We start from the raw sequence: 26,866 nt of genomic DNA on the forward strand, positions 1-26,866 counted from the left end.
ATCACACTGGAAAAGTATTTCCAGAAGACTGCAAGCTTGGGGATCAATTCTATATTTTCTTCTATTTCACTTCCTGGTAATGGCCCAATACTTTTGTCCATATAATGTATGTTTGTGTGCAGCATTCATCAAACATCATGTGCCGTTTGCATGTATGAATAGAAATCAATAGTGTTTGCATAGTGGTACTCACTGTAAGGGACACACTCGTACTGGATCTCCAGGTATTTGTATGTCCCGGGACAAGGGTCTGGGAAGACGTCCACCCCTGCAACCACCACACACTGAGTCCTGTTGTTACACCTGCACAAGAGAGTGATGGATGGAGTGGCAAAAGAACGAAGGAGAGTGATTAATATACAGGAACGGGGAAGCAAAGGGCTCTCCGTTTGTCTCCTCTCCCTGAATATTGATCTGTTCTTCGAGGAAAACACTGCTGAGTACACAGCTAATGGTGCAGCCAGATTTAGCCAAAGTGATTATTGCACTCGCACACACACACACACAACTCACAACAATGCTTTTGCTGGGTGTAATGTTTCCTCTTATGCAGGAGTAGGTTGCACGCGGCAGATGCTCCTATTGATTTATCTGCATTCAATCATGTACGCGACAAAGTGATTTGCATCTTTTATAATAAAGAAGTAGTAGATGACTGGACCAACCAGACACACACACACAAACACACACCTCTGGGCCATTATCTTCAGTGCATCAGGAAGGTAACACTGCGTGTTCTCCATCTGGAAGGGCTCTGCGTCACAAATCTTGTCATCGGTGCGTCCATAGTTGGCGGTCTCCACCATCACCACGTCGCTTCCCGGGCAGCGGAGTTCAATGGGGTAACCCTCACATGCCAGCTCTCTGCGCAACAGCCCAAATGGCATGGCGGCTCGAGACATGGCTGTCCATGAAAGACAGGGGTGGGGAAGGGGCGGAGGATTGACAGGAGAGGTCAAAAAGTCAAACACATGACTTGAGCTTTTACACCAGATGTTTTTCCTAACGCAATTCTGGGCAGGGCACGAACAAATGCTCACGGCTATGTAATACGGAAGTGTGTACCAATAAACCAGGGGTCGGCAACCCAAAACGTTGAAAGAGCCATATTGGACCAAAAATACAAAAAACTAATCCGTCTGGAGCCGCAAAAAATGAAAAAAAAAAAAACGTATAGAAGTCTTATAATGACGGCAACATATTACTTAAGTGTCTATATTAGCCTACTATCAAAATGACTATGTGTCGCAGGCTGAAGCAAATCTTCGTTGAAATGTAATATTTATTCGACACATTTTTACAACTTTAGAAACCATTAGTAAATGAGAGGCAACTCAGAAAGTGAGATAACTCCTGGAAATTACTGGCTTTTAATGGCCAAAGGTATAGATGTGTGTGTCCAAGTTAAAGGAAACGGCAGGGTGTCTTCTTTTCATAGATTTATTACAATCTTTGGCAAGCTAGGTAATGTTTGCTGTGGTCTGGAACAACATGGCACACAAACAACTATCTGAAATTCAGCCAATATTATATACAGATAACGTGTCATGAGACATGCAAAACTAAATTATATACAAAGAGGATAAAAGTAAAATATATGAAATTAGCTCAAATATATCTACAAATGAGGAATAATGATGCAATATGTACATACGGCTAACCTAAAAAGCATGTTAGCATTGATTAGCTTGCAGTCATACACTGACCAAATATGCCTGATAAGCACGCCTACAAGTCAATAACATCAACAAAGCGCACCTTTGTGCATTCACACACAGCATAAAACTTCTGGTGGACAAAATGAAGAAGAAGATTTTACATGTAAACAAACTGTTGCGTTTGTTTGTATTACCCCCCCCCCCTCCTCCTCCTCCCATCTTTTTCCATTTTCAATCCTTTTTTAAAAATGCTCCAAGAGAGCCACTAGGGCGGCACTAAAGAGCTGCGAGTTGCTGACCCCCGCAATAAACAAATTGAATTAAAAAGGTACAATGAGGTTTACAAGAGAGCAAAGCCCACTATGTCAATGTTTTTCAACCACTGTGCACTAGTATGCCGTGAGATATTGTCTGGTGTGCCGTGGGAAATTTTGCAACTTCACCTAATTGGTCCCCCAAAAAATTTTTTGCAAATCAATAATTATAATCTGCAAATAATGTGCCGTTAACGAGTGTCTGTGCTGTATAGAGCTCAGCAGGTTAACCAAGTAATACTCCACGTCAGTAGGTGGCAGCAGGTACATTGCTTTGTAGAAGTCGGAACGCGTCGATGATGGTTTGTCGTGATCCCAATATGCCGAGCACAGCAGGTGAAATGTAGGCAATGATTAAACCAAAAATGAACAAAAGAGAAAGGAAAAGGCACTGAAGCTTAGGGATGGCTATGCAAAACGAAAGCAAAACTGAACTTGCGACAAGGTAAACAAAAACCGAATGCTGGACGACAGCAAAGACTTACAGCGTGTGGAGCGGAGATGGCGTCCACAAAGTACATCCGTACATGACATGACAATCAACAATGTCCCCACAAAGAAAGATAGCGTACGCACGACTTAAAATAGTCTCGATTGCTAATACAAAGCAGGTCAGGCAATAGCACTCAAAGGAAGGCGTGAAGCTGCGACAAGAAAACAAACAACAAAACAGGAAGGAACAGTCACCAAAATAACAGCGCAAGACAGGAACTAAAGCACTACACACAGGAAAACAACAACAGACTCAAAATAAGGCACAATGACCTGGTGGAGTTTCATTTTTGAACCTTTTCTGCTGATGGTGTGCCTCCGTATTTTCTTTATTAAAAAAAATGCGCCTTGGCTCAAAAAAGGTAGAAATAAACTGCACTATGTGTACTCTTCATTCAGCAACTATCATGTTTCCTGACACAAACTGGTGCTCAACTAGGAATGGAACGATATGATATTTCATATCATGATTATCGTGGCCAAAATTATCACGGTTATCATTATTATCACAGTTTTGTTAAATGTTCTCTACAAGTACACACAGAAATCTTTTGACCAAAATTATTGTTTTTTAAATAACTAAAATAAGTAGACACACAGTAAGAAAAGCCACTATTTTGCATGTTTTGTGTTCCTTCTGCTTCATAGTATTTTGATCTGTTTTAATGGCTAAGCTGTTCTTGTTCGGGCATTATACAGTTATCAGCAAATCTAATTTAATGCAATTTTAATGCCACTTAAAAAAATGTAATGCCCATGTCAAACCGCATATGGTTATTATATATATCTTCAAAAGCTTCTGTATACACATATTTGTAAGCATTTGACAATAATAACCTTGAGTAGTTGAAAAGTTTACTTAAATTGTGACTATGTAGGGAATTACAATTGGCTCGCAAGACTGTTTCTTTTGAGAATGTATTTTTATTCATCTGTTTTTCTGTAATAGCACCCAGTGTTCTGACAATGTGCTTGTCTGTAGACTAGAGATGCGCGGATAGGCAATTTATTTCATCCGCAACCGCGTCAGAAAGTCGTCAACCATCCGCCATCCACCCGATGTAACGTTTGATCAGAACTGCACCCGCCCGCCATCCGCCCGTTGTTATATATCTAATATTAATTAAAAAAAAAAAAAAAAGGGTGAAAACTACGCGAATTGCACCTTGTGCAGACAAGATTTTTCGATCGGACACGGAGGAATTAGCGATGTAAAAGACCACGTTGGGACAAAAAAACACAAGTCTAATGCAGTTGCTAGCGATACAAGTGGAAAACTTTCAACGTTTTTCGTCGCCCAAACAGATTCTTTGGATGTGATAAATGCCGAAGTTTTATTTACGGAGGCAATAATTGAGCATGGACTTCCAATCGCACTGGCTGATCACATGGGACAGTTAATAATGTAATGCAACCTTTAAAAATCATTACGCGGTGATCGCGATCCCAAAAATAAACTTTTCTTGCATGATAATGTCCAGAAAAATTTGCTTTATATTACTATAGAGTCCTTTTAACGAATGAGTTTGATGGTTTATCACAAACCTTAAATGAAATTCCATGGCCACCGTCCTGCTCTCTATATCAACCAGGGTGAGCCCCACCCCTTTCGTGAGCGCACTGCGAAAGCGGACGAGGCGGGGTGTCGGTGCGGTGGGCGCGGTAGTGACCCTGGACGTGCGTCGGGCCCTTCTCGCGGATCGCCTCAGCTACGGCTCCCGGTGGGGCCCTCTCGGGGGAAGGGGCCTCGGTCCCGGACCCCGGCGAGGCGTCCCTTCTCCGCTCCGTAAAAGTGTCCATCTCTTTTCTTTTTTTTCCTTCTGTTGTGGCATATGCAGCAGGTGCCTGCTCGTTTTTCGTATGTGGGTAACAACATTTAACTATGTATATATATTTCCGAATTGGTTTAACTGCCACCCGCAAAAAAAAAAAAAAAAAAAAAAAAATATCTAATTAATCCGCCCGACCCGACCCGCGAGCGGATAAAATCTTATTGTTTTTAATTTCATCCGCCCGATCCGCGGATAATCCGCGGACTCCGCGGTTGTGTCCGCAAACCGCGCATCTCTACTGTAGACCATAGCAAATTAAAAGGTTCCGTCAGTCAATCATCACACTGTACCTTCAATCAAAATCATTAAAGGGGAACTGCACTTAGATCCTCTAAATAAACATCCAATTCTGAATTACTTGATCAATATAATATACCCGGAAGTCATTTTTAAAATTTGATCTCTTTAAAACATGCATATCCTCGGAAATTATGACATATAATAGTCACAAATTGGAGGATATTTTTTTAACCAGGATACATCCATCCATCCATTTTCTACCTACTGCTTGTCACAATTTTAAAAAAATAGTTAAAAGTCTTACGGAATAATAAATGAACATCATACTATCGGAATGCAAATGATGCAAGTGGCTGGAAATGAATGATTTCAACATTTTGGAAATGTCATTGAATGATATTTGGGAAAAATGCCAATAAGCCCCTTAGATGCATTTAAAATACTGAGTCATTTAAACATCTTGAATAGATTGTATTTTACACCCTCCCGGTTCATTAAAATGGGTACATTAAATAGCAAGTTAAGTATAAAGTGTCAGGCAGCTGAAGGAACTCTAATTATTTTACTGTGGGAATGTCAGAAAATATAACAGTTGTAGTTCTATTGGGAGAATTGTCTTGTTTGACCATCCGAGACCACCGTAGGTCACGTGAGTTTACTGCGACACGACAGTTACTCATGTTAGCCAAGTTAGCTAATATGTGTTGAACTGAAATAAAGGAGTCGTGCATGAAACAAGCCCAGTTTCCTCATGACTTGGTGTCAGAGTTAAGGACTACACGCCTACAGTGACCAAAAAATAGCAAAGTTTGGGCTCGGAGCCGTTTGGTGCCTTTTCTTCGTTTTCGGACCTAACAAGACCTCTTGTGTCCAGTCTGAAAGCCAGAGACGAAGTAAAGAAACACACAGACAGACGTAGCAAATTATCGCTGACCGCAAAGTTCTTAAATTCATTTTCATTTATCATTTGATGGATTGACGTATTGACTATCGTCCAAATCCTACAATTGTAATGCCACTGGACATCTCATTTAATAATTTTAATGGCATCTAACGCCTTAATTTTTGCTTTTTAATGCTCCGCTGAAACCCTGTTGTTTTAAATATTGGTTTGTACTGCGGCACTTTAAGACGTAATTAAATGAAAAGTGTGTAACAATTAAAATGTATTATTATCACTTATTATTTCTGGCGGGCGTTGTGGCATTCTACTCTGTTTAGAGATCCTTGAACACACCATAAAATCACCTCCGTCTTGTATTCTTACAAAGAGATGACATCGGATACCAGATACTATTCATATGCATGTACACACAGAATAATGTACAATTCAGGGATATCAAACTAATTTTCATCGTGAGCCAAATCGCAGTTACAGAAGTCCTCAGATGGCCGTTTCATGATATTACACGAGTGCCCTTTGTTTGATTATTATTGTTTACCAACAAACTGATGGAAAACTTCCTTTGGAATCACAAGTTAAAGTGGCAAGCAGATATTTAGTTCAGCTAGTGTAGAATTTAATTTGAAGAATATTTAATGACAAAAAATAACTGTATTTGCATGCATTATATTTTTTATTTGTCAACATTTCTATCAACATGTATCAAGAAAGATTAAATGCCTTAGTTACGCACAATATTTCAATGCATTGCTGGCCCTATACAATTATGTGCCGTGCAAGATTTGAGTTTGACACCTGTGCTGTACATAGACAGATACACCTAGGGCCTGATCTACGAAGATCAAAATATCTCGCGCTTAACAGTGTGTGCAAAGTTTAAAATTGTACTGTTAGTGGGCATGTTGCATGTGATCTACTAAGACTGTGTGTACAAATGAAATGTGGTGCAGATCGCCCTATTTAAATGAAATATTTGCGTGTACTATGCAGCTTTCATCACGAAGGCTCGAGATCAGGGGTGTCAAACTCATTTCAGTTCAGGGGCCACATGGAATGGAGGTTAATCTAGTCGCACGTGGACACGATGGGTAAAATCATGGCACAATAACTTAAAAATTAAAGTACGACAACTTCAGATTGTTTTATTTGTTTGACTTTGACCCAAAATAGAACAAGCACATTCTGAAAAAGTACATATCTTGACAAAATACTTCAAGTTAGTTGAATATTCTGAGGAAAAAACTGGTGCAATTTCAAAAACACCATGAAGAATACAATGAACTGAGATTTAATCTCAGTGTGTCTACAGAGCAATTAAACTTTAAGTTACAGCCCATCAAGGATGGAACAAAAAACTAAATAAAGCATACACAAAAACTAACTAAGTATCAACTACCTCATTTGTCAATTCCACATATTAATCCTGTGCTAACTCAACAAACCATACAAACTGAGGTAGAAACCATCTGAGGGAAAAATAAAAGCTGTGCAATGTGTGAACAACTTCAACAAACCAAGAATACAAACTTAAAAGACTGACAGTATTGCAGTAAATCACACGTTGTTCACTTTTTTAAATTTGCACTGAAGACAATAATTGTCACAGAACTATATCAATGTGCGGTGTCTCATGCAGCATTTTAAGTGGGGTTCCTACTTGTTTATTTTACTCCTGTTTGTTTTACGTTGGGTTGAGGGGGAGTCGCAGCCTCGCTTTACTGTGTAACTCTTGTTTAGTATACTTGCTCGCCTCGGTATAAACTATTTGTTTGCCTAACAGAATTGCTATTGCGGCATCTAGTGGACATTGAAAAGAGCAGTTTCTTTAATCTAAAAATGCAGCCCAGTTTTACACTTAGCAAACTCATCTCCCGGGCCAGATTGAACCTGTTTGCGGGCCTAACTCGGCCTGCAGGCCGCATGTTTGACATCCCTGCTCTAGATCGTTTACTGCACAATCATGTTATCATGCTCTGACCAGTAACATCTTGCTGTGTAACCTACCACATAGCGAAGGACATACACTATTTGATTTCCTATTATGCAGCTAATTTTTATTTGACAGTTATTGAAATATCTTGTGTGACATCATGCACAAAAGTGTACTTTATTTGTTTTAAAATATTGTAGTGGCGTTCTGTACAAAAAGTTCACTTTAATTTAGTGTTGTTTTGATATGTATTTTGATATGTCATCTTAAAGTTAAAGTTAAAGTTAAAGTACCAATGATTGTCACACACACACTAGGTGTGGCGAAATTATTCTCTGCATTTAACCCATCACCCTTGATCACCCCTGGAGGTGAGGGGAGCAGTGGGCAGCAGCGGTGGCCGCGCCCGGGAATTATTTTTGGTGATTTAACCCCCAATTCCAACCCTTGATACTGAGTGCCAAGCAGGGAGGTAATGGGTCCCATTTTTATAGTCTTTGGTATGACTCGGCCGGGGTTTGAACCCACAACCTACCGATCTTTGTGTAAAAGTAGACAGTTTTATGTCGTCCACAGCTCCTTTACCACATGGGGTCCCCCAGGGCTCAATCCTTGCCCCAATTTTATTTGCGCTTTACCTTCTCCCCCTTGGTTCTATTTTTAGGAAGTACAGTATTGCATTTCATTTTTATGCTGATGATTGCCAGATTTATTTTCCCATGGCACAAAATAACACGGTTCAACGTCTTAGTGACTGCCTGCACGACATCAAAGTCTGGCTTTCAGCTAACTTCCTGAGCCTAAATGAAGATAAAACAGAAGTTATGTTGTTCGGTCCAAGTCGCTCTCCCTCCCCCAACGTTGACCTCGGCACTCTGACCCCGTATCTCAGCGACTCTGTCACAAACCTGGGGGTAAAGTTTGACTCAGATTTTAAATTCGAAAAACAAATCAGCAGCGTCGTTCAAAAAAGCTTTTATCAATTACGCCAAATAGCGAAAGTGAAACCGCTTCTATCAAGACATGATCTTGAGAAATTAATCCACGCTTTTATCTCGACTCGTCTTGATTATTGCAATGCCCTGTATGTTGGCATTAGCCAGGCCTCCCTCGCCCGCCTGCAGCTCGTGCAGAACTCTGCTGCTCGTCTGCTAACACAGACCCGCAGACGTGAGCACATCACCCCTATTTTAGCGTCCCTTCACTGGCTCCCTGTGCGTTACCGAATACATTTTAAACTCCTTTTATTTGTTTTTAAATGTCTAAACAACCTCGCGCCAACCTATCTCTCCGACCTCCTTCAGCCGTACTGCCCCACCCGATCCTTAAGATCAGCCGATCAGCTGCTGTTGACGGTCCCTGACACAAGGCTGAAGCTTAGAGGTGACAGAGCTTTCGCCGTTGCTGCTCCCAAGCTCTGGAACGACCTACCCCTGAGTGTTAGACAAGCCTCCTCTCATCCTGTTTTTAAATCTCTCTTAAAAACATACTTTTATTCCATGGCTTTTAACACTGAGTGATATCCATCCTGCAATGGCGCCCCATAATACACCTGCTGTGATCCTGATTTTATGTTTTTATGTTTTTATTAATTCTTTTTTAATTATTTATTTTTTATCGTGTTCTGTTTGTGTTGTGTTGTGTTTGCTCGGTACTCGTTTTATCTTTTAACCTGCTCATTGTACAGCACTTTGGCTACCCCTGTGGTAAATTTTAAATGTGCTCTATAAATAAAGTTGATTTGATTTGATCTCAGGGCGGACACTCTAACCACTAGGCCACTGAGTAGGTCTTAGTGACATCATGCACAAAAGTGCACCCATAGCTTGTTTTATAATGTCTTTGACAATCTTGCACTTTGTTTTGAAATTACATGAATGTTTGTGCCACTGCTTAATAACTGCTTAATAAATATAGTTTTGGTAAATTGACTTTGTTGTGATTTCCGTCTCTACATGAAAGTTGAAAATGAGCATATATTAATGCAGTATGAACAAGAATGTTTAAATGTAGACACATAGAATCATCATACTGCTGTGATTATGTGCATCAAGTGTTCATTCAAGGCTAAGGCAAAGTATCGAGATATACATCCTGTATCGTGACATGGCCTAAAAATATCGAGATGTATATCGTGTATCGTGACATGGCCTAAAAATATCGAGATACAAATAAAAGGCCATATCGCCCAGCCCTACTACTTACTTTGTTTTGATCAAACAATTGTATGTAATCAAATAAAATAAGGAACTAGTAGGAATATTGTGTTGATATTCCATCCATCCATTTTCTACCACTTGTCCCTATTTTGGGAGGGGTCGCGGGGGGTGCTGGAGCCTATTTCAGCTGCATTCCGCACCCTGGACAAGTCGCCACCTCAGCGCAGGGCCAACACAGATAGACTTGTTAACTGTAAATAGCACTCACTATAGATAAATTGAATCACACCTCAATCATTTGCAGTAAATACAGGTAATCGTTATTGATATTGGAATTGTCTGCTTAAGACCCTGATGGGAACATCCCTTTCCTTCATGTTTTTATCAAATAATTTACCTGAAATACAATGATTTGCACTCCACAGTTGAATAGGGATGTTTAGTAAACATAATATGAAGTTAAGTTAAAGTACCAATGATTGTCACATACACACGAGGTGTGGTGAAATTTGTCCTCTGCATTTGACCCATCCCCTTGTTCACCCCCTGGGAGGTGAGGGGAGCAGTGGGCAGCAGCGGTGCCGCGCCCAGGAATAATTTTTGGGTGATTTAACCCCCAATTCCAACCCTTGATGCTGAGTGCCAAGCAGGGAGGTAATGGGTCCCATTTTTATAGTCTTTGGTATGACTCAGCCGGGGGGTTTGAAATCACAACCTACCAATCTCAGGGCGGACACTCTAACCACTAGGCCACTGAGTAGGTGAGTGAATACCCGACTTGTGAAGCTGAAGCTTAGAGGTGACAGAGCTTTCGCCGTTGCTGCTCCCAAGCTCTGGAACGACCTACCCCTGAGTGTTAGACAAGCCTCCTCTCTTCCTGTTTTTAAATCTCTCTTAAAAACATACTTTTATTCCATGGCTTTTAACACTGAGTGATATCCATCCTGCAATGGCGCCCCATAATACACCTGCTGTGATCCTGTTTTTATGTTTTTATGTTTTTATTAATTCTATTTTAATTATTTATTTTTTTATCGTGTTCTGTTTGTGTTGTGTTGTGTTTGCTCGGTACTCGTTTTATCTTTTAACCTGTTCATTCAATCAATCAATCAATCAATCAATCTTTATTTATATAGCCCTAAATCACAAGTGTCTCAAAGGGCTGCACAAGCCACAACGACATCCTCGGTACAAAGCCCACATACGGGCAAGGAAAAACTCACCCCAGTGGGACGTCGATGTGAATGACTATGAGAAACCTTGGAGAGGACCGCATATGTGGGTAACCCCCCCCCTCTAGGGGAGACCGAAAGCAATGGATGTCGAGTGGGTCTGACATAATATTGTGAGAGTCCAGTCCATAGTGGATCATTGTACAGCACTTTGGCTACCCCTGTGGTAAATTTTAAATGTGCTCTATAAATAAAGTTGATTTGATTTGATTTGATTTGTCTAGGGTGTACCCCGCCTACCGTCCGAATGCAGCTGAGATAGGCTCCAGCGACCCCGAACGGGATAAGCGGTAAAAAAATGGATGGATGGAATATGAATACCAGTACAAGATCTCGTTTCTGACCACATTCATAGAAAATGTGTGTAAACTTACCTGACATATTAATCCATCGAAACCTGGGTTACTGGAGAAAATCCCATTAGCATTAGGTAAATCTTGTTGTTCACATCAAGCAAAGTGGCGTGTACACATGAAAAGGTCGTCGCCGTATGAGGATTAAAGGGAGCACGCGGCGGCGTGATCAGTATGCTGCTGGTGTGTCGCAACTCTCCATGGTGCTGAATGACTGATGCTTTATTAAGAAGCTGCTACAGGCAGCTTTGAAACACTCCCTTTGGCCATGCTTCAAATGTGTTCATAATCTTGTGTTTATGTAGGTCCCTGCCTTTCACTAACTTTTACCAAGAAGGCCTTTGCTTGGTTTGGAGCTGGTAGGCCGAGGCCCTTATGTCATGATAATGTCATTTAAAAAGTTGGGGGGAAAAAAAAAACATTTGTATTTTTTTACCCACTCAGGTACCACCAACAAGGGAGCAGCTTACCTTGGCTGGAGGGGGCGACATGAGCCAAAGTGAGCACACACGCGACAAACAACCGCAATGACAGCGCCATGCTGGAAGGGAAGACTTCAGACGTCACACCACCAGCCGTGTTAGAAGAGCCTGGGGGTGGAAGCAGAGGTGGAGGTGAGGAGCTGTGCCCTCTCCGTCTGTGCATAATAATAATAATAATAATTGTGTGTGCGTGCGTGTTGGAGTGTGTACTGGATGGTCAATAACACGCAGCAGCAGTTATGGGGCTCATATGAGAAATGCAGCAGATGGGGGGGAGGACAGAATAGCAGACAGAGAGGACGGAGCGAGAGAAACCGACATAACAATTGAGCAATCGTGCAGCAAAGTCTCTCAATCTGCTGTTACCATGGTGATAGCCCAGTGCCGTCGAGGGAGCGAGAAAGCAAAGAGACACGCTGGGTTTGTGGACGTCTGCATTTTCACTAGTAAATATGTGTGAATGTGAGTCGTAAGTCCTTAGTTAGCCCGGAGCAACGTTGGCCACTGACCCACAAAACAGCCGTAATCCTTCCATCCACACACAGCTTGACAAACACACGCGCACGCACACACACACACACACATTAGGCCACTTTTCAGTAATCCTAAATAAATAATGCAACAGCGGCAATCTCTTCCTCCCAAAAGGAGTGGTGAGCTAAACAGCCGAATGGAGGGAGAATGTGTTACAGTGCATAGAACACATGATGCACGCACACAAGCAGGAGGAACAACGGGAAGATGGCTCGTCAATATGACAGGGCGCTGACTGGAAATTGTAGTGTAATGTAGGGTGTGTGTGTGTGTGTGTGCATGAAAAATGTGTGAAAAATGCTATTTGAGGATTTAGACCAGGGGTGTCAAACGTACGGCCCAAGGAAGAGTTTGCTAAGTATAAAAAGTAACCTGAAATTTTTGAATGAAATAAACTGCTGTTCTAAATGTAGCCACTAGATGTCGCAATAGCAATTCTTTGTATCTTTGTAGATGATGCTACATGTGTACAAAATAAACCACATGATGTTAGTACATCAGTAGAGGAAAATGATCAAACTACATAAATAACATACTGTAATTTGATTTTGATACAATTTTTTTATCTTGATAGATTGAAAATGAACACAAATGAGTTGACTGATGAACATTATCACTTAATTTATTCAGAAAATATAAATAACAATAAATAAAGATACAATACTATTAACTACAACATGTAAGTGTAAAAAAAAACCTCAACATTATGATTTGTACATTTCAAAATGTGCTTGTTTAAAATAATCTGAAGTTGTCTTTATTTTTACTTTATCGTGCCGTGATTTTAGCACTCCAGCCCACTTGGGAGTAGATTTTTCCCCATGTGGCCCCCGATTTAAAATGAGTTTGACACCCTTGATTTAGACTAAGTTAAATTAGGTTCAGGAAGATGTTATTTCTGGCCGTAAATGACATGTTTAATGTTACAGTGGGAAGAAAACGACAAATACAAATTTGTGTGCATCTTTACGAGTGTGTGTGTGTGTGTGTGTGTGTGTGTGTGTGTGCGTACATGCGTGCGGGTGCGTGAGTGGATGAATGTGTTAATAGTCCATGTGTGTGATTTTTTGTGACCTGCGTTTCTATGGCCTTCTTGGTTGGTAATGACAGGAGACAGATTTAGGTCATTCCTCAACAAATGTCCAACATGCACTCCGAGACTAGAGTAATAGTGTGTATGCGGACACACACGCGTATTTCCAAGCCTTGAGGGAATATTAGATAGATTACATCCGACATCTAAGTTCAATCATGCCTAAATAAAATCATATTCACACCATGGCTTCCATATAAATGGCACTGATTTACATTATAAGAGTGTGCACACATCATGTGATATTATAACTGTAAGAAAAACTTGGCACACATGCACGCACGCATGCACACACACACACACGGATATTTGCCGTTTCTTTTTAAAGTCCACTGAACCAGGACGAGTACAATAAAAGCCTTATGACCACAATGACATGACACTCAAGCTCATACACACACACCAACACACGCACACACATACACATGCACACACAATAAATATAGTGCATAAAAACACTCCCTCGAATAAAATCCTCTCCGGTGTCATCACACACACACACAAACAGTACACACTAGGAAACCGAATGCACATAAATGTCTCATCTCAGCCAAAAAGCCTCATGGCAGCATGCCGTTTTGCTTGCACCCCCTAACCCCCACCCCTCAACCTCCCTATCCCCTCTCTCCCTTTAACACACACGTGCACACGTGCATGCACATACACACCCTTAAGTGTTGATGCAGAGTAAGTAGAGCAAGGACACTGATGGGCCTTGACAAAGCCACACACCCAGTCCCCCTGTTCACAGCACCGCGCTCCCTGCCTGCAACCAGGATGCAGCCCCGGGCCAGCGGCCGGCCTACTTGAAGGAGCAGCAATCTAACTGAAAGTGTGTGTGTGTGTGTGTGTGTGTGTGTGTGCGTGCGTGTATTTCTACCCTTCTTGAGACATCAACAAGGAAAAGTACCTTCCATATGAGGACCAGTGAACAAGCTAGGACATAAATCATGGTCCCAATACGGAAAACCATTGCATCTAATAGAGAATGTCTCATTTGCACCCCTGGTGGAGAAATCTATCAAAATTAGGGTGGTCCCAAAAAGGAGGGATTTTTCAAATTGACTGTGTGTCGGTTTTAAAAGTACTCCCCCTCTGGCCAACATATGTAATAACACATGTGTGTAAGAAATTGAAATGCGACCCTTTGGCCAAAATTAATTTAAAAAAATTGATAAATATGTATATAGAGACATACTGTAATAACTTTAAGTAAATAATGAAGATTAAAAACCAATTACAAAAAAAAACCAAAAACAAACTAAAAGCAGTCTTTTTCTCACAATGTGTCGACTTTTTTCTTATAAAAAAATTGGGAACAATTTTTCATATTCTTTCTGTTTCTGGAATATTGCAAAAAAATTTTGGTAAAATGATTATTTTTTTATACAAAATTATTACTTTTTAATGCAAAATGGTGACATGTGTCATATACAATTATGGCTTTAATTACAATATTATTTTTTTGTTGTTCTTGTAAAATAGTGCCATTTTTTGAGTGAAACATTTTTAAGTGTTCTTATAAAATTGTAACTTTTGTCGAGTAAAATTACGACTTTTCATAAAATTGCCAAAAAAGTTAAGCTGTTCTTGTAAAAACTGCGACTGTTGTCGGGTAAAATTCCAACTTTTATCATAATATTGCACACCTGTTCAGTTTTTCTTGTAAAATGTTGACTTGCGTTGAGTAAATTTACGACTTTTATTATAATACTGCCATAATTCTAAGTTTTTCTTGTGAAATTGTGACCTTTTCTAGTGAAATTCCTACTCATTTTTTTACAACAAGCTTTTTTTATATTTGCATAGCATGTATATATTATTAATGTTGTAAATACAAATCTTTATATATCTAGAAAGGGTGGTCCTAAAGTGGTAGGCTGAAATCGGAGGTCTCAAGAAGGGAATAATTACAAGAATGTGTGTGTGCGTGTGTGTGTGTGTGTGTGTGTGTGTGTGTGCGTGCGTGTATTTCTACCCTTCTTGAGACATCAACAAGGAAAAGTACCTTCCATATGAGGACCAGTGAACAAGCTAGGACATAAATCATGGTCCCAATACGGAAAACCATTGCATCTAATAGAGAATGTCTCATTTGCACCCCTGGTGGAGAAATCAATCAAAATTAGGGTGGTCCCAAAAAGGAGGGATTTTTCAAATTGACTGTGTGTCGGTTTTAAAAGTACTCCCCCTCTGGCCAACATATGTAATAACACGTGTGTGTAAGAAATTGAAATGCGACCCTTTGGCCAAAATTAATTTAAAAAAATTGATAAATATGTATATAGAGACATACTGTAATAACTTTAAGTAAATAATGAAGATTAAAAACCAATTACAAAAAAAACCCAAAAACAAACTAAAAGCAGTCTTTTTCTCACAATGTGTCGACTTTTTTCTTATAAAAAAATTGGGAACAATTTTTCATATTCTTTCTGTTTCTGGAATATTGCAAAAAAATTTGGTAAAATGATAATTTTTTTATACAAAATTATTACTTTTTAATGCAAAATGGTGACATGTGTCATATACAATTATGGCTTTAATTACAATATTATTTTTTTGTTGTTCTTGTAAAATAGTGCCATTTTTTGAGTGAAACATTTTTAAGTGTTCTTATAAAATTGTAACTTTTGTCGAGTAAAATTACGACTTTTCATAAAATTGCCAAAAAAGTTAAGCTGTTCTTGTAAAAACTGCGACTGTTGTCGGGTAAAATTCCAACTGTTATCATAATATTGCACACCTGTTCAGTTTTTCTTGTAAAATGTTGACTTGCGTTGAGTACATTTACGACTTTTATTATAATACTGCCATAATTCTAAGTTTTTCTTGTGAAATTGTGACCTTTTCTAGTGAAATTCCTACTCATTTTTTTACAACAAGCTTTTTTATATTTGCATAGCATGTATATATTATTAATGTTGTAAATACAAATCTTTATATATCTAGAAAGGGTGGTCCTAAAGTGGTAGGCTGAATTCGGAGGTCTCAAGAAGGGAATAATTACAAGAATGTGTGTGTGCGTGTGTGTGTGTGTGTGTGCGTGTGTGTGTGTGTGTGTGTGTGTGTGTGTGTGTGTGTGTGTGTGTGTGTGTGTGTGTTTGTGCGTGTGAGCCTGCATGACACAAGCACACATTCAGAAATGCACGTACGTAAATGTGCGCAGCTAAATCCATTGTGACATTATGTTTGCACTGCAGAAAACTTCATCCTAACAATGTGGAAAAATGTGGAAAAACCCCTCCAAATTTCCTCCTCCACGTAATCTTAAATAAGATTGCATAATTTATAGGGTGGGTACACAGTACATTTCCCCTAAAGTCCGAATGTCTTTAAAAAATATCATGGGACTTGTGAGCCTGTTCTCATCTGTATTCTTTTAGATGTGCGACTTAGAAGAATTAGTACAATAACAAATTGTTCTCCATTGTCTTATCTTTTCCTATCTTGCAACGCTAATTAGCCCTAATAACTTTGCCCTAACTGCTTTTCGGATTATGGAAACATTTTTAGTGCTGCACGTCTTTTACATTTGCGGTGAATTTTGCAGCAGAACGCAACGGTTTAGATGAGGGTTTTCAAAGTGTAGCACGGTGAGCCTCCCCTCAGAGAACATAATACAATTAAAGCTGCAAGCAGCGTTGGACGGGCCCGCGTATTTGGCAGGTGCTAGTCCTAAGTGTCCCAATACTTTTGTCTACTTGTAGTCTGAAGTGTCCCAAGACTTTTGTCTAGTGTACCTACCTTGTCTGCATTGTGTGGGCACGTTGGTGCTTCCTGCTTTTAAGCAGCCATCTTAAAAAAACAACATTGCAGCAGCATCAGCGCAGCGGGTCTTTGAAGGGTCATAAAATCAAAACCGGAGCAGTTAATTAAAAAGCGCTTCTGTTGTTGTAATCACAAGGGTTCAATGTCTCTCCTGTGTTAGTTTGAAGGCGAAACGACAAACGCGCTCAGAGGAATTCGTTTTTGAAGGAAGGTGACTGGTTTTTACCAAAAATTTGTTTAGAAGGGGGAATAGCAAACTTCCTGTTCATTTTTGCTGGGGGTAGTCAATTTATGAAATGTAGGTCTAAGTGAGGGCTTCACGGTGGGAGAGGGGTTAGTGCATCTGCCTCACAATACGAAGGTCCTGAGTAGTCTTGGGTTCAATCCCGGGCTCGGGATCTTTCTGTGTGGAGTTTGCATGTTCTCCCCGTGACTGCGTGGGTTCCCTCCGGGTACTCCGGCTTCCTCCCACCTCCAAAGACATGCACCTGGGGATAAGGTGATTGGCTACACTAAATTGGCCCTAGTGTGTGGATGTGAGTGTGAATGTTGTCTGTCTATCTGTGTTGGCCCTGCGATGAGGTGGCGACTTGTCCAGGGTGTACCCCGCCTTCCGCCCGATTGTAGCTGAGATAGGCTCCAGCGCCCCCCGCGACCCCAAAGGGAATAAGCGGTAGAAAATGGATGGATGGATGGAGGTCTAAGTGAGACCTACGGAGAGGTTTTTGTTTCATGTCTCTCCGACCTCCCCAGTGGGAGTTACTGGCAGTTTTGGAATTATTTTCTTCCGAGGAGCAGTTTTTTATCAGTTCTATTCAAAAATTGCTGTAGAGCGCAATTTTTGAATTTGGGGTTAGGTTTTTTTATTAGATCACAGTTTTTGCCAGTCCTGATGTGTGTGTTCAGTTTGGTGAGTTTTGAAGCATGTTAAGGGGGTCAAATTACAGCTCAAAGAGGCAAAAGTGACTGTTTTTAGTACTTTTTTTGTCTTGAAGGGGGAATTGCCAACTTCCTGTTGATTTTAGTCCGAGAATGTACCATTATGAAAGTTAGGTCTGGGTCAGACCTACATAGAGGATTTTGTTTCATGTCTTTCCGACCTTCCTAGTGGGAGTTACAGGCAGTCTAGTTTTTTTTTTTCCTAGGGGGCGCTAGAGCACAATTTTGATTTTTGCAGTTTGGTTTTTTTATCAAAAGACAATTTTCGCAGGTCCGGATGTGTGGGTAAAATATGGTGAGTTTTGAAGCATGTTAAGTGGGTCAAATTACAGTTTCTTGTGGGTGCGGAAGAATAATAAAGAATAATAATAAAACCTTACAATAACAATAGGTCCTTATGTCCCATTGCATAAGGACTCCCTTCGGGAGTCCTTTTGCAATGGGCCATTGCGGGCCCTAATTAGGGCTTTCCCCCTACTTTGTGTGGAGTTCACTTCTGACCCCAGACTGACATACATTGACATACTGTAAATGAAGTTAGCGCGGCAGGTTTACAAAATATGTTTTTCTTAAGCTAATGTATCTCCCCTGATGTCCTCTGGCACCCCCAAGGGAATCTCTGCCTCACACTTTGAAAACACCTGGTTTAGAGTCTGCAAGGACAAATCCTGGTATGGACCAAAAAGCAGTAACTTTGCCCTTGTGCATAGGGAACCTAAACCCAGTTCCTGGCCATGGTGCCAGCATAAGCGGGAGTAACCAGACCGGGGGAAAGAAAGAAGCTATTGGTGCTTCATTCCTAAATGAATGCAGTCTCAGTCACCTGCAACACACTTCGTGATGATATTGTACAAGTAAGGTCTTGGAAGTATTATAGTGTCCCGGCAGAAGCACACACAGTCCAATGCTCTTTTTAAACCTCGTACAGCCCTTAAAGGGGAACTGCACTTTTTTGGGAATGGTGTCTATTATTCAGAATCCTTATGAGTCTGCTTACAATGGAGCTTACTCTGCCTATAAAGCCCTTAAAAAAACATCCAAACACCTCCATTAAGGTTTTATATACAAACCCTGTTTCCATATGAGTTGGGAAATTGTGTTAGATGTAAATATAAACGGAATACAATGATTTGCAAATCATTTTCAACCCATATTCAGTTGAATATGCTACAAAGACAACATATTTGATGTTCAAACTGATAAACTTTTTCTTTTTTTTTTTGCAAAAAAATCATTAACTTTAGAATTTGATGCCAGCAACACGTGACAAAGAAGTTGGGAAAGGTGGCAATAAATACTGATAAAGTTGAGGAATGCTCATCAAACACTTATTTGGAACATCCCATAGGTGAACAGGAAAATTGGGAACAGGTGGGTGCCATGATTGGGTATAAAAGTAGATTCCATGAAATGCTCAGTCATTCACAAACAAGGATGGGGCGAGGGTCACCACTTTGTCAACAAATGCATGAGCAAATTGTTGAACAGTTTAAGAAAAATCTTTCTCAACCAGCTATTGCAAGGAATTTAGGGATTTCACCATCTACGGTCCGTAATATCATCAAAGGGTTCAGAGAATCTAGAGAAATCACTGCACGTAAGCAGCTAAGCCCGTGACCTTCGATCCCTAAAGCTGTACTGCATCAACAAGCGACATCAGTGTGTAAAGGATATCACCACATGGGCTCAGGAACACTTCAGAAACCCACTGTCAGTAACTACAGTTGGTCGCTACATCTGTAAGTGCAAGTTAAAACTCTCCTATGCAAGGCAAAAACCGTTTATCAACAACACCCAGAAACGCCGTCGGCTTCGCTGGGCCTGAGCTCATCTAAGATGGACTGATACAAAGTGGAAAAGTGTCTTACAAGTCCACATTTCAAATTGTTTTTGGAAACTGTGGACGTCGTGTCCTCTGGACGAAAGAGGAAAAGAACCATTCGGATTGTTCTAGGCGCAAAGTTGAAAAGCCAGCATCTGTGATGGTATGGGGGTGTATTAGTGCCCAAGACATGGGTAACTTACACATCTGTGAAGGCGCCATTAATGCTGAACGGTACATACAGGTTTTGGAGCAACATATGTTGCCATCCAAGCAACGTTACCATGGACGCCCCTCCTTATTTCAGCAAGACAATGCCAAGCCACGTGTTACATCAACGTGGCTTCATAGTAAAAGAGTGCGGGTACTAGACTGGCCTGCCAGACCTGTCTCTCATTGAAAATGTGTGGCGCATTATGAAGCCTAAAATACCACAACGGAGACCCCCGGACTGTTGAACAACTTAAGCTGTACATCAAGCAAGAATGGGAAAGAATTCCACTTCAAACATGTGTCTCCTCAGTTCCCAAACGTTTACTGAGTGTTGTTAAAAGGAAAGGCCATGTAACACAGTGGTGAACATGCCCTTTCCCAACTACTTTGGCACATGTTGCACCCATGAAATTCTAAGTTAATTATTATTTGCAAAAAAAAAAGTTTATCAAATATCTTGTCTTTGTAGTGCATTCAATTGAATATGGGTTGAAAATGATTTGCAAATCATTGTATTCCGTTTATATTTACATCTAACACAATTTCCCAACTCATATGGAAACGAGGTTTGTACATCCATCCATCCATTTTCTGCCGCTTGTCCCTTTTGGGGTCACGGTGGGTCGCTGGAGCCTATCTTAGCTGCATTCCGGCGGTAGGGGGGGTACACCCTGGACAAGTCGCCACCTCATCACAGGGCCAACACAGATAGACAGACAACATTCACACTCACATTCACACCAATTTAGTGTTACCAATCAACATATCCCCAGGTGCATGTCTTTGGAGGTGGGAAGAAGCCGGAGTATCCGGAGGGAACCTACTCAGTCACGGGGAGAACATGCAAACTCCACACAGAAAGATCCAGAGCGCAGGATCGAACCCCCGGACCTTTATATTGTGAGGCAGATGCACTAACTCCTCTACCACCGTGCTGCCGTTTTATATACATGATGTAAGTGTATATGTAGTGTAGTATTGCTTTTTTCCCCACTACATCACTGATTACTACTCACTGCAGACTTCCCGAGAGCCAACAAACATAATAAAACATCACTTACTGCACAATGTCAGCTGTCATTAGGATGCCGACTGATAGAATCTTGTTATATTCCCGTTTTCTATGAATAATTACTCCTAATACTTGTGAAGAAAAGGGCGGTGGAACCAAGCATCTTTTTGTGTCGCCATTTCCGGGTCTAAAATAGCTGTCAAAGTGTACCAACATGTCGGATTATATCCTCGTCCTTCTACTATCCAGGTGAGAGGCATGATTTATGATTTAGAATAAACTTTCACAAGCAAAGGAAGCGAGGAAGCAGCTTACCACTCGATAATGTAAACATAGACACACACGGTAGTGATCTCAACGCTGCTGTAAGCAGACATTAATTTACGTTTATTTACGAGGTAGAATGCATTAAAAAAAAAACACATCCATCGTCATGTCTTTCATAATGATTGTGAACGATAGGTAAAATTCTAAAAAAAAAAGTGCAGTTTTCCTTTATGGTAAAATGGTAGTAAAATGTTGAAGGGACTGCCATATAAATCTGATTGATAACACCAAAAGACTTACACAGTTTGCGAGTAAATAGATATGATCAAAACAATATAAATCTCACAGAGATTCCCAAGCCATTTTGAGAGATAATGAGCGGCAAGCCAGTCACGTGATCTTTGATGTACTGGTAGGAACCACAGATCCCTTCGCCAACAACTACAATGCTAATCATGCATAGTTTGTGACAGCCAACAACGATTACTTTGGAAAAAAGTATGAAACAGAACCTTATATTTCTAAAACTGAATACAAGTAGGATGAGCTACAAGTTTTTGAAGCTGTTTGCTTAACAGATTTAGCTTTAGTGATACACTATAGCATCAAGGTGCAGTATTGCAAAGTGCTAAACAAGAATTGCAAACGGTGAACATAATAAACTGATCACTTACTGTACAATGTCTGCTCTCACTGGGATGCCAACTAATAGGATGTTCTAATTTCCTGTTCAGATGAACAATTCATCATAAATCACAAGAATTTTAATTTTCATGAGGTAACTCTCCTGAAGGAATCAATAAAGTACTATCTATCTAAAAAAAAAAAAGAAGTGTTAAAACAAAAAAGTTCCAGTAAACGTTTGTCTTTGGGCTTTCTCACCATCTCCGGGTTTATGTTGAATGTCACATATGAGCAACTTACAATTAATGGCTGAAGCCTCCTTTTATCCAGGTGAGAGGCATGATTTATAATCTAGAATTAACTTTCACCAGCTGAGACGTAATGTAGCACCAGCAGTAGCAGGAAATCGGCCGGCTCAATGCTGCAGCATAAGCTGGTTACACCTCTCTGTTATCAATGCGCCCCTAAAAAAATAGATTGCCTGCATTAGCGCTTATAATAACAATATCGCTAATATTTGGTTAATATTCAGGTGAGAACATATAATGGAGTATTGTCGGCGATTTTTGCGCTGGGTCATTGTGGTTTGTACCTTCATGCTGCATTACTTGTTTTATGTCTCCTGAACCTCTTAGTTTGTTCCTGCTCAGCCATGGTCCGCTTCTGCCATCCACGTTGGTGCTCTCTTGTTTTTGATATTATTAAATAAGTTTTTCCCTGTATTTCGATTGCCATCTCTGCATCCTGGGGTCCAGGCAAACACCAGGCCATAACAGAATTTTGTGACATACAAGTCGATAATAGTAATCTAAATACTTTTATAATATAAATGATAGTATACATTTTTTTTTTAATACTGTATTTTACGGACTATAGAGCGCACCGGTATATAGGTTGCACACACGACATTTTAAAAGAAAAAAATATTTTCCATATACTAGCCGCACCACCACAGATATATACGTTGTGAAATGAGTTATGAGTTTACATATCTTGATTTTTCCCAAACGGTGTCTGTAACGCGGCAGTAAAATGGCTGCTGACACAAAACAGAAAGTCATTGTCTGGACCCACTAGCTGCGAACGTTAGCTCTCCAATCAGCTAAACAGACTCAATAACTCCGAAGTGATGTTTTGGTGAATTTACTATGGAATTTGTGAAACAGGAACAATACAAAAAGAACGCCATTGAGTGTTGATAAAACTAACGCAGACACTTGTAAACGTTTCGAGTTTATTATTTATTATTCACAATACCATATTACGATTACAACAGTAGTGAATATCCATTTAAGGATGGTGGTAATGTAAGTGAAAGGGTCCCCCAGATAAGCTAGAAGAAGCTTTTGGCAGGGGGTCCAGAGGTCAGTATATGCATGGAAATGCTGAAACATGGTGGCAAGCACAAAAACGCGATATGACAAACACAAAAATAGGAGCACAAAAGCAAGCATACACATAAATATATGCATTCAACCACGCACAACCCAACAGTAGTCTACCCCAAAGCCACATGTGACAATGCTAATCCTCTAAAGGAGCACTCGCCATTCACATTAGGTATTAGAGATAGGTGGTTAATAGGTATGATTTCAGTTTATTTTTTAAGTTGGAGAATGAATACAGCATCCTGAGGCTCTAATCAAGCCGGTTCAAGATCTTTGGTCCCCTGCATACAACACTTCGAGCAGTGCAAGCCAGTAGACGATGTTTACCTGATATCAGGTCAAAGTTACGAGTGTTGTGGGCATGCTGGGGACGATAGATAGGAACCAAGCTACAGAGCCTGATATTCAGCCTGTGGATGACTTGATAGGTTAGACAAGCATTGTAATAAATATTGAACTCTGTCAGTCTTAAGAGATGATAATTATGGAATAGATGTCAAGTGGGGGCATTAGTCCTTTTGGGACGGCGTGGCGAAGTTGGTAGAGTGGCCGTGCCAGCAATCGGAGGGTTGCTGGTTACTGGGGTTCAATCCCCACCTTCTACCATCCTAGTCATGTCCGTTGTGTCCTTGGGCAAGACACTTCACCCTTGCTCCTGATGGGTGCTGGTTAGCACCTTGCATGGCAGCTCCCGCCATCAGTGTGTGAATGGGTGAATGTGGAAATACTGTCAAAGCACTTTGAGTACCTTGAAGGTAGAAAAGCACTGTACAAGTATAACCCATTTATCATTTATTTATTTATTAAACTTGGACCATGACAGGGTCCGTATTATTTTCTTTTGTGAAGGTAGCTAAGGAAGGAATTACACCAGATGACATTACAGTAGTTTAGATGTGGTTCAAAGAGAGTTTTGTATAGAGTAAGTAGAGCATAAAGAGGAAGATAATGACGAAGGTGAAAGAACAGTTCAACATATTTGGATAATTTGTCTAACAGATGGCTAATGGCTTGACTACATTACGATAGCCCATACAAACATGCATGAAAACACTATCAAACATTTGACGGTTCAGTAATTATAATTAGTTTTAGTTATATTGTAAAACTTACAAACATTGCTTGGAGTGATGAATGAAACCATACGAGTAGAACTGCTATGTAGACGAAACAGCACTTATACTTCCGGATCAAGGCTTTCAACCTGCAGCACCTGCAGTGTGCAAACTCGTCCAAAAGATGGCGCCATAGCACAAACAATAACACACCTTTACAGTCCTCGTGTTAGTGTTACTACTATGTAAGTGTGTTGAATACAAAACATTAAGAACAATCCATAGATCAGCCGCACCTTCGTATAAGCCGCAAGGTTCAAAGCTTGGAAAAAAACTAGTGGCTTATAGTTCGGAAAATACAGTAAGTCATACGTTCACTGACAACAATTTGTCAAGATATTATCACAGCAATGCCCGCTGCATCACATGAGTATGATTGGTGGATAGTAAAAAAAGAGCACTGCTTCTGCCGTATTAAGGTCACCAATAACTTTTTAAAAAAGTGCCAGGCTCTGTGTGCCTCTGATGCTGCATGACTTATCAGAGGTGTGGACTCGAGTCACATGACTTGGACTCGAGTCAGACTCGAGTCATGAATTTGATGACTTTAGACTCGACTTGACAAAATGTAAAAAGACTTGCAACTCGACTTAGACTTTAACATCAATGACTTGTGACTTGGGCTTCACGGTGGCAGAGGGGTTAGTGCATCTGCCTCACAATACGAAGGTCCTGAGTAGTCTTGGGTTCAATCCCGGGCTCGGGATCTTTCTGTGTGGAGTTTGCATGTCCTCCCCGTGACTGCGTGGGTTCCCTCCGGGTACTCCGGCTTCCTCCCACTTCCAAAGACATGCACCTGGGGATAAGTTGATTGGCAACACTAAATTGGTCCTAGTGTGTGGATGTGAGTGTGAATGTTGTCTGTCTATCTGTGTTGGCCCTGCGATGAGGTGGCGACTTGTCCAGGGTGTACCCCGCCTTCCGCCCGATTGTAGCTGAGATAGGCTCCAGCGCCCCCCGCGACCCCAAAGGGAATAAGCGGTAGAAAATGGATGGATGGACTTGTGACTTCACTTGGACTTGAGCCTTTTGAATTGACATGACTTGACATGACTTGCTACTTTCCCCAAAACCCAAAGATGAAAAAGTTATTCGGGAGCGCTCCGTATTTTTCATTGTGTACTTGTCTATCAGCGTTGCGTGTGTCAGCTGGTGTGCTGTCAGTACAACAGCCAATCAAATTAGATCTACTTTGTTTTCATCACACAGCATTCATCCAATCAAATTGCAGGACAACCAACGAAGAAGACAACCACACGCCAGTGAACAAAAAATGATACCTAAAATAATTTCGTTTGGGTATAAAAATTACGAGGTGGTCAACACAAAACGGTTTGCAATATGCAACACATGCGGTTCGAAAATTACTGATGGAGAGGAAACAACTTCCAACTTCGTCCGGCATTTGAAGTTGCACAAAGAACGGTAAGTTTTGAATGTAAGATAACGTTTATTGGCTAAGTAACGTGACTTTTATTTGCTGTGTAGTTAAATCAGTGAGGCTGTAAACTCACTGCTAACGTTATAACGTTATTGCAAACACGGGAATCTGTTGCAGTTCACTACCTTATTCATACTTTTTGTTCAGTGATTTTTTTTAAGCAGGGTTAGTCAATATATCACACGTAACGTTAGACGGCAGTCAGCAGCACCGCGTATTTTAGCCACCTAAAAAAAGACAAAAATAGTAAAATAAAGGTCAGTTGAAATGTATACTATAATATGAATATGTGTACCGTTTTAGCTAGCTTTCTGACATACTGTTGGTTGTTTACCTCAGTGGTCCCCAACCACCGGGCCGTGGCCCGCTACTGGTCCGTGGATCGATTGGTATCGGGCCGCACAAGAAATATATATATATATTTTTTTTCTTTTTTTAATTAAATCAACATAAAAAACACAAGATACACTTACAAGTAGTGCACCAACCCAAAAAAACTCTCCCCCCCCTTTTGTTCTGGGCATTGAACATGAAGACTCTTCCTTCACTGTTACGAGTGGCCATGAGAGTCTTGGCAGTGCCTGCCTCCAGTGCTCCAGTGGAGCGAGTTTTCAGCCATGGTGGCATCATACTACGCCCCCATCGTGCACAAATGACTGACAGACTCTTGGCTAATTTGGACTTTTGCAAATGCAATGCAGCATAGGGCCCTGACATATAAAAAGTACAACTTTTTTGTTATGTTCACGCATATGTCATGTTTTTTCAATATTAACACTTTTGTACAAATAAGTACATTTGCACTTTATTTTTCAATGTGTTTGTTCTGTATAGGAATGAGTTAATGTTTAAAATGATTGGTTAATAGTGCTATTATGAAGTGCAATGTCAGCACAATTTTCTTTCCTGCAATTTAAAATGCACTTGTTTTAATAAATAAATACAGCGTTTGAAAAGCATACATAATCTGTGTTAATATATTAGTCTGTGGTTAAAAGGACTTCGAAGGACTCGAAACTCAAAATGCAGGACTTAGGACTTGACTTGAGAC

General features: G+C 40.5%; 1 protein-coding gene across 2 annotated transcripts in view; it reads right to left on the reverse strand.

The window, feature by feature from the left end:
• LOC133624494 (adhesion G protein-coupled receptor L1-like) overlaps nt 1-26,866 on the reverse strand; it is a 117,497-nt gene that overhangs the window by 47,903 nt on the left and 42,728 nt on the right. For both annotated transcript variants that reach the window (XM_072916416.1, XM_072916417.1), the window contains exons 2-4: nt 11,585-11,704; nt 691-904; nt 194-303 (exon numbers count right to left, since the gene is read on the reverse strand). In XM_072916416.1, the coding sequence (XP_072772517.1) occupies nt 194-303; nt 691-904; nt 11,585-11,704 (444 nt within the window). The remainder of the gene's footprint in view (nt 1-193; nt 304-690; nt 905-11,584; nt 11,705-26,866) is intronic.

The sequence above is a fragment of the Nerophis lumbriciformis genome, linkage group LG27 (genome assembly GCF_033978685.3).
Source record: "Nerophis lumbriciformis linkage group LG27, RoL_Nlum_v2.1, whole genome shotgun sequence".
NCBI lineage: Eukaryota > Metazoa > Chordata > Actinopteri > Syngnathiformes > Syngnathidae > Nerophis > Nerophis lumbriciformis.